This window comes from Montipora capricornis, chromosome 6, assembly GCF_036669925.1.
Source record: "Montipora capricornis isolate CH-2021 chromosome 6, ASM3666992v2, whole genome shotgun sequence".
Classification (NCBI taxonomy): domain Eukaryota; kingdom Metazoa; phylum Cnidaria; class Anthozoa; order Scleractinia; family Acroporidae; genus Montipora; species Montipora capricornis.
In genome coordinates, this window is record NC_090888.1 from 23,360,527 (window position 1) to 23,373,026 (window position 12,500).

The window sequence follows — 12,500 nt, forward strand, 5'->3', positions numbered from 1 at the left end:
GCTTGGAATGCATAAGGCTTTTATAAACTTTACGTTTCGTATGTAAGCCAGCCTTAAATGAAAACGTTGGCAGTGAGAAACTATATCTCTAGTATTAGCATATTCTTGTCGTTTTATGTCAATCAATTTGTTAGTTCCCAGTCCGTACAGTTGTATCTTTGAATTTAAATTTATCTGTAACTGAATAATAATCACTTCTGATGATGTATGTTGTAACATACGAAACGTTAAGTTTATAAAAGTTATGCATTTCAAGCAAAATAATGTTTGTAACCGCTGTTTGCGTTTTATTCCTATTGCAACTGTAATTTGCCATAAGATTTGTTTTTACTTACTTACATTGTTTTAAAATGTTATTTCCAACCTCAAACCACTGCAGGCAAATCGTAGTGTTTCAGATTTTATAAAGCAAGTAAAATACAATTCTAACCTTGCGTGATTATGGGGTTGAGGTGTTCCACGTATTTCCGTATCATTGAATAACAAAAGCTCCTATTTTTGTGTCTCGTTCTACAAAAGCTTCTAAGTGTTCGTTGGGTACTCCTGCTAAGTAATTTGCATGTGGTGGCCCTGCGTGGCCCTGTATTCTGTAGTTGCTCCTAAAAGTTAATCATGAAACATCTCATAGATGTTTTATATGGAAATGTTATCCTGTTTTTTTCTTTGTACGCAGAGTGCTTTAAACATGATTAGTCTTATATCCCGGCTAAATTTCACCAAGACGACATCATTCAACCTTGTACTATTTGTGAATATTGACGATGTAAAGACGGTAAAAGAAAGGACGAAGGAAGGAGGGACAGTGGACACTCAAACAGCACATTTCTATGTGACGAATGTTCATTGAAGACGAGAGAAAACAGGTATTTATATAGTATTTGTACAGCATTGCACATCGCTAACATGTTTCATTTACCTATGCTGGTCTGTTTCTTAAAATTTATTTTCAAAATTTACAAATACATGCACAAAAGGGAATACAACGTACCTTTATTTGTTTCTGTCGTACGTCCAATGAAAATGGTAGACTGGCCAAGAGCGAATAGTGTGGTTTGGGGTCAACGGTGGCAAAGCATTACTGCAAATGAATTAGCCAATTACTGATCGTGCTTTATTGAGATTCCTCGACCTCGACAGTCGATTCCCTCTGGAATTAATGCAAGGAAAATGGTCTTTAACTTGGGGAATTACAAAACTTTTCCTCAAAGAAACCTGATTTTGGCCATCTGAATGGTTTTTATGGCATAGTATGGCAAAATGGATGTATAATTTATTTAATTGCATTAAATTTGTTTCAAATGACAGTTGACAGTTTGTCTTTCAAGGAGTTATAGTAAGTGGCCTGGGGTCAAAATATGTGATCTTGTCATGGGCCGAAGTATTTCCGCAGCATGTGTGCTTGCCAGGCACCGCAGAATTTCTGCGGAATGTGTGCTTGCAAGGGGCTGCAGATTTTTTTGCGGCACGTGTGCTTGCCAGGGACCGCAGAATTTCTGCGGCCTGTGTGCTTGCAGGGGACCGCAGAATTTCTGCGGCATGCGTGCTTGACACGGGACCCACAATTTCTGCGGCATGTGTGCTTGCAAGGGACCGCAGAACTTCTGCGGTATGTGTTCTTGACAGGGGTCGCAGAATTTTTTAGGCAAGTGTGCTTGACAGGGGCTGCAGAATTTCTGCGGCATGTGTCCTGTATAGGCACTGGTAGTGCCGGTATTGTTATATGGATGCGAGACGTGAAAATGAACAAAGGAGATGACAAAGCTATGGATGTATTCCGCAATAGGTGCCTACGAAAGATCCTACGAGTTAATGGCAAGATCATATGTAAACAGAAACAGCTGAGTGAGGAAGTAAAGTATCGTAGATGGAATATGATTCGTCACATCTTAAGCCAAGATCGTAATAATGCTTCTCACATTGCAATAAGCTGGGCCCCGGAAGGGAAAAGAAGACGGGAAAGGCCGAAGACAAATGGCGACGAACAGTTGAAAAAGAACGTAAAGAGGCGGGGTGGAGATCATGGGAGGAAACGAGGATGATTGCAGCGGAAAGAGAACAGTGGAAGACCTCTGTAAAGGCCCTATGTGCCACGAGGCACGAGGAGGATAGGTAATGTAGCAAACAGACTTCGCACATGCTGTTGCTGCTTTAACAAAAACATCATTACCGGTAACGACTGAATGAAAAGCTTGCAGTTGTTTGCACCTTAGGCACAAAGTTAAAGTGGCATTGCTTAAACGCGAAATCAATTGCTTCCAGAAACTTGGCATCATAATTTCCTTTCACATTATCCGCCATGTTTCTATTATAATAGCACTCCGAATAAACTATGCCTAAATAAGGAATCTTTTTCCAAATATGGTTTTTCCCTCAGTTTTGACGGAAAAAATGGCGTTATTCGGAGCATGCGCCCTCAAGTAATACAGGACCCTCTCTTTTCCCGCCTGGGTTCCAGGTCCATTTTCTGGGCGGGGTAAGAGGGAGTCCTGGAACAGGACTAGCGCTAAAATGGCTAGGTCCTTTCCTTTCCTTTTGCTTCCATAGAAATTAAAGGTGTTTTCGCTGTCGTTGCAGAAAGAGAAGGGATGGTGCGAAAGCCAACATTCTTGCTTTGCCGTAACTTAACGAATTTTTTGACGACGATGTATGCTGATTTCAAGTGGAACAGATACTGAATTAATACTATATATTATTTTTGAATTGGGGAGACGGAAATGGTTGGAGGAACTAACCTAGTAGGTGATCCTTAAAAATAATAGGAGCAGAGGGGACACAGTCCACAACACAACGATGAAGATTAAAGAGTATTTTAATGCAATCACTTTTAGAAACTGAATTGTGTTTAATTTACATTATTATAGACATCAAACGAAGGTTTCTTTATAGTTAAACGAAACTATAAAATGAAGTGAGCACGTAACAGGACGTTTGCGATAACTTTGGAACAAACACCCCTGACGCGTTTCCACTTTTTGAACTATTTGTATGTTACATTTCTTCAAACCAGCGTAGGAGCAAGCTATGTCTTACTGTCAACCTAGCCCGGGTTACTCGATCCATGGTTAGCGCTACCAGGGAAACCTATACTTAGGTTTTGGTACCTCTTAAGCAGCGGTTGGCGCAAACCAGGTTTCGAACGACCGGCCTCGGGTTGCTTGTAATGTGAACCTTAAAAGCTTTTGTTTCAAACCACTCACACTCTAGCAAAGTATAAGCACCGATATTCTAGCTCCATTTATGTGATATCTCAACTACCTTTACACTTAATCAGTTCAAATAGGTAAGGTTGACTAAACCAAGGGCGCTTTCCGGTCGGTTAAAATGCCAAATAAGAAGCACATGACCTTGAAGTGTGTAACCTGCAACTCTTTTCCTTGGAACAAAGCTGGGGATTTTAGGGCATCAATTTTATGCCCAAATATGAACAAAAATAAGATCGAAGTTGCACGCGCGGGAAAATGCACGAGCTACGTTACATCCAAATAAGGAAAATTTTAAACAAAAAAAACAGAACAGTTCTGAGCCAGAGTCAAACGCTTCAAGGTCATTAGCTTTTGGTCGAATATAACGATTGTTTATGGTTTGGTCTGGCAGAAATATTTGAACTTCCTTCGGGGGCCGCCCACTTTGAAGGGTTTGACCGGTCGGACCGAAATGCCGAATCCCGATGGAACGACTCACCATAACATCATGTCAGAATTCTCCCATTTTTACTTATACCAACGTACCGTGACTAAAGTCGTGTCTATGCAACGGAAAACAGGTTTTTGTTGGTTCGATGGAATTTCCGAAAATTAAGGCTGAATTTCTTGTTCAATGGAGATCACTCCAAGTTTTCTAACCTTGTAAAAGTTCTAAGAGGTCCCCTCCCAAAAGAAAAGGCTATACATGCTTCACACGAGGCCGCGTGCAGCAATGCTGATACAAATACAAAAATTAAAAAAGAATACAACTTTGTTTATCCTCGGATTTCAGAGTAGCTAGTAGCTCCGAGCATTTAACATATACAATTGTTAAGAATCCCAACTGGCGGGAGGCAAACCAGTTGGCTATTTCACAAGTGCGCCAGGAAATTGAACCAGGGACTACCTGAACCAAATTCAGTGAGTTGTCAGAACGCGGTCTTGAACGCGGGATCTCAGAATCTCAAAGCACGGGCCATAACCACTCGGCCACATGCACAGACTCAACGTGCTAAATGTGAGAATGCTTTAAGACGGTTCCTCAACGAAGAAAGCTACTTTCAGCAAAAAATAACAACAACAACAACAATACAATACAAAAAGAAGAGCAAAAAGAAGCGAAAAAAGGAAAAGGAAAAAGGACGAAGATGTCTTGTCAGCCATCTAGCGAGGGAGCTTCCCTTAATATAAACGAATTTAAGACCTGCTTAGTTGGGTGCACAAGCGGCGCTAACGGTAGGGTCAGTAAAGCACTGGAAACACGTTTACCTCATTGGTATAAATGCGGGACTTAATTTAATTCAATGTTGTATCCAAATTAAACCCTTTGGGGATGAAACGTTTTGTTCCGAGTATTTCCATATCATTCAAATGGGAATGCTACATAAAAATGCAAATAAAACACATAATGAATAAACTCCTGAAGATCTGAATTGGGTACAAATTAAAATTGAGTTAACCGATTTAGTCTGTTGGGGACTGGTATGGGCAAACAAGATTGCAGCACAAAGGAGCGTCGATAGGTCCTTGATCGCATTTCCACGTCTGGGTTGACAAAGAATATCTACACCTTACGTATACGTATACGTATGGGTAATAGTAGAAACTCTCAGATTTCGGCTGCTGGAGCCATTCACATCTTAGATCCCAAATATCGGCTTTTATGCATCCTTTTACATTGTCTAATGAGTTGTGATTGTTGCAAACTGTAAAATTTGAGGCGTCGAATGAAACTCCTGCTTGCCGTATCTGTCTGGAATGAAGTCTTGGTTTACGCAAGATGGCTGCAAAATAATACTGACGTTTAGTGCGCATCACACAGGTACGATCAGCTATCAAGTTTGTTCACAGCAATAGAGTTATTTGTCTTTGTAACGCCTACCCCACAGAGTACTAACCTGTGTCGGTTTGGGGTCCTGAAGCACCCTGGAAATGATAAGGAATAAAAAAAAGTTGCATTTCAACTTGAAATGCGAGCTTTTATGACCTATTCTTTCCAGGGTGCTTCAGCACCCCAAACTTATACAGGGGCCCGTTTCTCGAAAGTCCCGAAAAATTTTTTGGCCTGAAAAACGGTACCATTTGTGACTGCCAATCGCCGGTTTTAGAAAGTCGAACTTTTAGAATGTTTTCAAGGAAACAAAAAGAAAAATAATTGTGAAGTGTGACAACCTATTTCCTCTCCGTTTTTTGAGATACAAAGGGAATTGTGACACCCTAGGTTAGTATTGTGTGGGGCGCATTCCTAACCGTGTTGGGGCTCTTTACTCTCGCGGGCTCAAATTTGCAATATTGGTACAAGTAAATGACTGGGTTGTGATTCCCGTAATAAGACGCTAGTATTTTTAACCGATCACAGCCATTTTTTCGCGATGGGTTGAGAGGATTAGGCCCCTTTTGCCATATCATTTATGATGGTTACATAACTTATTATGGGAAATCAACGCTCCATGAAATTAACTAGAATCGGCGTTGTGTTGCGCGTTATTTTCCGCGACGTTAATAAAGTGCAGCGATAATTTGCGCACTCTTAATTTCCATTATTTCAAGCCTAATTTTGAAACCTTTCCAGACATTTATGACAATTAAAAAACAATAAAATAAGTTCAAGCTTTCATTCTTTCCGTAAAACCTTTACATTAATTAGAATTTTGAGGACTGTTTTCTTGACCAGAGGGTTCAGTTTTGTTCAGTGATTTTTTTTAATTTTTTTTTTGCATGCAGTGTTGAATAAAATCGTCCCAGTGGTCACCACCAACTGTGTCTTAATCGCGTTATTTATTTATTTGAAAGTCGTATTACATTAAATTCGCGTTAATTTGTGTCATGTTAATTTCCAATACCTGAATTTCATGGAGCGTTAATTTCCTATAATAAGGTAATGCCCGCTGGACATCCATATCAGTTTCGAGCCTACCCATAGTGCAATGTGCCCATGTAACAAAATGTCGATTTGTTTCGCCGAAAAAGTAAGGAAACAGGTCGGAAAAAACACTGGGGGGGGGGGAGGGGGGGCATATCTAAGGATAAAAAATTATGTTGAATATTTTGGTGGAATTTCAAGCCTTGGGAACGACGTAAATGTAAAGAATCTCTTAGAAGCATCGAGTGCCGTGTTTGCATATGTATTCCCTGCTTTCTAGAGGTCTCTTTTCGTTTGCGTTGGCTAGGCTGACGAGTACTCTACGGGAAAACCAGTGTCACAGTGGAAAAAGTGCATGTCACGCCGAAGATCTTTTTGGCTTGAGAGTTTCCGGCGCGCAAAAGGCGTACGATCATGGTCTTAAGTGGCGAAAAGAGGTTGATCTAATTCAATTTAGTGACAGCTGATATCTTTGTTGTTTTGTCGTTGGGCAAAAAAAGTTGATCGTGGAATTCTGGAATAAAGATTGAAAAATCCCTTGTCTCTCTCATTCGCCAACGGCTGAACAAAAGTGAGAGAGTCTGGGAATACAGAAACCTTGCGTGCAGATCAGTGGCTTCTTTGCGTAAAACTTGAGATATCTTGGCGCAGAACTTGAGCCCTTCGAGCATCTTCGGCGGGGAACGTGCACGGATTCCACACTAACGGGAAAAAGAGACCTCTGCCCATTCTCGTCTAGACTGCGAGCAGTCCCTTCATAAATCAGTCGAGCGGCCCGCTTTTCTGAGGCAGTCGTGTTTTGTCACGCAATCGAATAAAAAGACCGAGGGAGGCTTGGGAAAGGGAGAAAAATAAGGGACTACACCCGTTGCAGTAACCGACGCGATCAGAATTTTCCGTTGCTACCAGCAACGGGAATACCGATTGGTCCGTTGACGATGCACCGCTGTCAGATTTTTTTGACGAGTTAATTATTTCTTGTCAGATTGTGCTTTAATTTTAAGCACGATATGGCGCTTTGCGGAAGATTTCGATCATTTATCCCTTCAAATGGGAAACATCAGGAGCCCATGGAAACATTGAACACAGGCAAGATCAGAAACTTGCGGTCGAAGCTTTCCTATCGGGCAAGTATGTTATGATCGTGCCACCCATCGGTTTCGGCAAGACCATTATTTATTATAACATATCTTGGATAAAACGCGCGTTCTGATTGGCCAATTGATCATTTACTATGGTAGTAGTCAAAAAGCGGGGGCCGGGGCCGGGGCCTGGGTCGGGGCCGGGGTCAGGGTGTCTTTTATCCAAAATTTTGTTTTATTTTGTCGTCATTCTCGAATGACTGTCATTTATGGTGGCAATTAGTCAAACAAATTGAGGAACCTACGGAAGCTATGAAAGCTCGTAAGGGGCATTTTAGTTTTTCTTAAAATCGCACTTTGGTTTTTTTGTCTTTCTGAAAATCGAAGTTTGTTGTTCGAAATTAAGAGAATTTCCGAAATTGCTAAAATTGGAGTTTATGGAATACACGTTAACTGCCAGACAGAGTCCCATCGTTATATTGACTTCGTTAAAAAAAAAACAACAGAATCACAGTTCCACGATGATCGTCACGCAGTCATGCAACGTTCTTTTAGCTTGTTTGTTCGTGTTGTTGTCAATGTTGTTGTCTGATTTACCACAAACGGTTTGTAGTAAAGTCAGTCGCACAGGAACTTGCTAGCCAATTCTATTCGGACTTCAACGGATCGAATCCAATTTTACGAGAAAAAGCACAACCACACTTAATACAATTTTGCGACAACAAGCAACTGAGAACGTTTGAGTGACGACCATAGCGGAATTATGGCTATGTTCTGTTTCGTTTTAATTGTGGTTTTAAAATGTGGGGCTCAGCGAGTCGTCTCTAGGTGATTCGCATCTACGTACGAGGCACTACTTTAAGGCAAGATCACGCCACTGAGGATCCTGTACATTTTCAGATTTTTATTCGTACTAGCTGCTCGATCGATATGTCGTTGAACTAGTCGACTGAAAGGAAAATATTACAGAAGTAGATTAATTAATGTTTTGGAATGCCGGCGATAGGCTAAAAGAAGAATGCAACTGATTTCTTGAATATATTACAATTTGTGTCTTCTAATCTACACGATCTTATGGCTTGATTTCTTCTATTGATTGTCTTTAACATTCTTGATCGGAGGAAAGTGAAAAAGTAATTTGTGCGTTTGCAGTTTCGATTTATATATTTCTGAATTTCTAATTAGTTGTCACCTTTCAACTCATGCAAACTTGCTGTGGTAAATAAAATTGCAAATATAGTTCCATACATTAAAACGGTAGTAGCCAAAACGCGGGGCCGGGGTCGGGGTGTCTTTTTTTCCAAATTGTTTTGTTTCAATTTTTGACGTTATTCTCCTGTAATGTTACATTCGAAAGTTCGGCATCTTTCCTTCATGGTGGTGGAAATTAGTCAAAAAAATATGGAACATACGGAAGCTACAAAAGAGACATCTTTGTTTGTTTTTCGAAATTAAGAGAATTTCAGACTGAAATTGGAGTTTTTGCGGGGAATATACGTTAACTCCTAGAGACACTGAAGATTCGCTGAGCTCCACATTTTAAAACCGCATTTTAATGTTTACTTCTTAAAAACCTCCGCAATACAATTAAAACGAAACAGAACATAGCCACAGTTCTACGATAGTCGTCACACAACGTTCTCTTTTGCTTGTTTTCGCAAAAAAGTTTTCAATGTTGTTGTGTTTTTTATAGTGATTGGAATTTATTGGATTGGATCCCTTGACGTCCGAATAGAATTGACTAGCAAGTTCCCGTGCGACTCTGGCTTTACTACAGACCGTTTGTAGCTGAAAGACAGAAAACAACATGACATCAACACGAGCAAACGAGCAAATGAGAACGTTGCGTGACGATCATCGGGGAACTGCGATTCTTTTTTTTTTTTTTTTTTTTTTTTTTTTTTTTTTCGAAGAAGTAACATCACAATGCTGTTTAAAGTGTGGAGATCAGTGAGTCTTCAGTGTTTCTGGCAGTTGGCTTATATTATCTTAATTTGAAACAAACTCCGATTTTCGGAAACACTACCTAAGTCAGATGCTCGCAAAAACCAACTTCGATTTTTCACCATAAATGAAGGACAGATGCCGGTCATTCGAAAACAACAGTACAAGAAAATAACGACAAAATTGAAACAAAAAAAAAATGGGAAAAAGAAAAGGCACCCGACCCCGACCCCGACCCCGACCCCGACCCCGGGCCACGCGTTTTGGCTACTAAAAGTAAAGTGAAGTAAAGTGGTGCATTTATATAGCGCCTTTATCACAAACGTCTCAAAGGCGCTTTACAATGATCAATTTACCCCCAGCGGACTGGAAGCATATACAGGCGCAAATTGCAGCCGCTTCTAAGCAGTCCATGCATGCTGGTACTCATTTTACCGACCTCGGAAGGATGGAAAGCTGAGTGAACTTCAGCGGGAAAGAAGGTCGCCAAATATTCCACTCTCGGCAGAACCGGGAATGGAACCCGGGACCTTAGGGTTGGAAGGCAGAGATCTTACCACTGCGCCAACCCCTCCGCTCTGAGAGAACCAGAGAAAGGGCAAACACAAACAAGAAGACAGCTATTCTAATATGAACAATCTTTTCCGCTGTATAGAAGCTAATAATATGAAAAACAAGCATATTGATAGCTTCCTTGCGTGCGAGCTTGTCCACCTTTTGTCAAAGAAACAATGCCATATAACAAACAACTCACTAACCTCGCTTGCTCGAGCCGTACTGGGGAATATTGGCCCTCAGTCGTGGCAGTACGTACGGACCGAGCGCAGCGAGTTCCGTACTGCCACGACCGCGAACCATTATTCCCCATTACGGTCCTCTCGCTCGGTTAGTAAGCGGTTAATATTTTTATACATGATACATTCTATATTGTGAAACAGTGTTGTCATTTCTGATACGCCCGACGACGCACAAATCTTCTATGCCCATAGTGAGTGGACTGGGGTGGAAAGGGCAATCTGGGGATGCAGGGATGCACGCAGTGGTAAGAACATTCGCCTTCCACCAATGTGTGGCTCGGTTTCGATTCCCAGACCCAGCGTTATATGTGGTTTGAGTTTGTTGGTTCTCTACTCTGCACGGAGAGGTTTTCTCCAGGTACTCCGGTTTCCCCTCTCCTCTAACACCAACAATTGACTTGCGCTCCCGCGCTAGAAAGACTGGACACTTAAATAAAGTTCCTTTCCTTTCCTTTTTTCCTTTCCCTTTCCAATCAACTCAGATCTTGCGTTGGTAGGCAAATGGTACGATCTGAACGGTCTCAAAAGAAACAATTCAAAGTAGCAAGCAATTTGTCATGGGTAAAACACAAAACAAACCGACTTTCAGGTGTGAAAATACCATCGTCCCCCATAACTTCTCAGCCTGAGATGCTCGGTGTCAACATCGATGATCAGTTAGTTTAATAATCACGTGTCTAAGGTTTCTCGAAAAGTCTCACAACAGATAGCGGTACTCAGACGCAATGAAAAAAGTGTCACCTTTCGAAATTAGAGTGACGCGATCGGTATTTATCTTTCATTGCTCCGCATTTTAAATACTATTTCGCAACGTGGCACTTTTGCAGAAAAGGCGCCACTGAAAAATAAATGAGCGAGCAATCAGAATTGTATTTAGATACAAGCACACTAGATCTGAAGAACTATTAAGACAACTAGGCCTCTCGACACGTCAAAACCAAAGACTCATTAAATTAAAATTGTAACATATGATTTTAAATCTTGCACAGCAACCACGTATGCCTCTATGTATTAGAGAATTAATCAACTCTAGGAGAGTTAGCTATAACCTCAGGGGCAACAATACATTGACCTTACCCAAGCCTAAAACAACCTCACACGGACTAAAATCGTGGAACTACTTAGCCGCAAAATTATGGAATGCAATTCCAGATTCTTTAAGGACAAATTCATCTTTAAAGTTCTAAAACGACTTAAAAGACATTGACCTTGTTAACTTTATCTTGCTTAGTGTATAACTGTATAAATGCAAATGTATAAGCGTGTATTGCTGCGATAGATTATTAATGATCAACTTTCTTATCTTATTGTATTTTATTCATTTTAAGTGGAATACCTGTAAACTAGCTGCTTTGTTATCGTCGTAGCTTTTAACGACGTCTTCGATAACATACTGTTTCATAGCTAAGCGTATGACACAATGAACAGTTTTCAGATGACGTTCTCTTTGCCGTTGCCGTCCCGCGATGTTTTAATTGTCCCGCGCGGCCGCCCCTTCTCTTTTTGAAAAATTAAATATATATACATAGAGAGAACATAATTTTATTCGTAGAAGGTAAAAGTTGTTTACTTACTTTCTTCTCCACTGTTTGCAGAGGTGTTTAGGCGATAGACATCCACTTTGTAAATCGGTAAAACGCCACAGAAAGCCAACATCGCCTTGGTGAGAGAGGGTCTGTGAGCTGGGCCTGTTATTTTAAGTAGATTCTGCTCTGTGGTAACAGGAAGTGACCCTTGCTGTGAGGTCGCCTATTAAACATTTAAAGTAAGAATCCTAGATAACTTTATTCGCCTTTTACTTTATTAACTTGTTAATTCTCGCTAGCTTCTTACTCAATCAAACGTTAGGGGCAAGCAAAGAACTGAAATGTAATCTTCATTTCGTACCTGCTTCTACAACAAATAAAGTCGTTTTCTAAATTTGGCTGTACTATAAGTTGAGTCAGGCCAATGACACAATTATTCACAGTTGGGCCATAAATTAATGATGGTAATGTTGATGATGATAACAATGCAAAGCCAATATCTGTAGTGTCCTATTCGTTTCTCAAGACATATATTGACAAATTAAACGCCTAGTGCCGTTTACGTGGGATACAGTTGTTGATACCTGGGTGCAACTGTCAGTGATGACCAAGGCCGAGTAACAGTTATAAGCTGAGCGTGAGGAATGTAACGATAATAGAATATAAATTAGGTTTTGACACCTTCCGTGCAATTCAACCTGACCAATATTCGCAACGCGTCCTCCTTCTCTTTATAGAGAACACACGAGAAGCCAGTCAGGGATGGAACATGGCATATTTGATATCTTACTAGTATCAGTGCAGTAAGTATGTTATGCACTAATACACAACCATTTATAAATAGTGTTCTTATATAAATAGTGTTCTTATATATATATATATATATATATATATATATATATATATATATATAAGAACATGCTCACTAGCTCGCTAGTTTGAGCACTCTGGCATGGCTTAGATGTACCACATGTGTGGGACATTTGGGGTGGCTTTATAAGCTTAACCTCCATCCCAGACATCAGCACTGCACTGATGAGGCCCAGAAGGCCGAAACAGTACTGTCTGCAGTTATATATATATATATATATATATATATATATATA

At 40.4% G+C, this 12,500-nt stretch overlaps 2 protein-coding genes across 2 annotated transcripts in view; one reads left to right on the plus strand and one right to left on the minus strand.

The window, feature by feature from the left end:
• The window catches only part of LOC138051809 (furin-like protease kpc-1), a 371,910-nt gene that overhangs the window by 140,355 nt on the left and 219,055 nt on the right, over nucleotides 1-12,500 (plus strand). The window lies entirely within an intron of this gene.
• Nucleotides 2,792-12,500, minus strand: part of LOC138050369 (uncharacterized) — a 21,474-nt gene continuing 11,765 nt past the window's right edge. Inside the window, exons 5-6 of the mRNA XM_068896710.1 lie at nucleotides 11,443-11,617; nucleotides 2,792-4,966 (exon numbers count right to left, since the gene is read on the minus strand). Of these exons, the coding sequence (XP_068752811.1) occupies nucleotides 4,647-4,966; nucleotides 11,443-11,617 (495 nt within the window). The 3' untranslated portion in view covers nucleotides 2,792-4,646. The remainder of the gene's footprint in view (nucleotides 4,967-11,442; nucleotides 11,618-12,500) is intronic.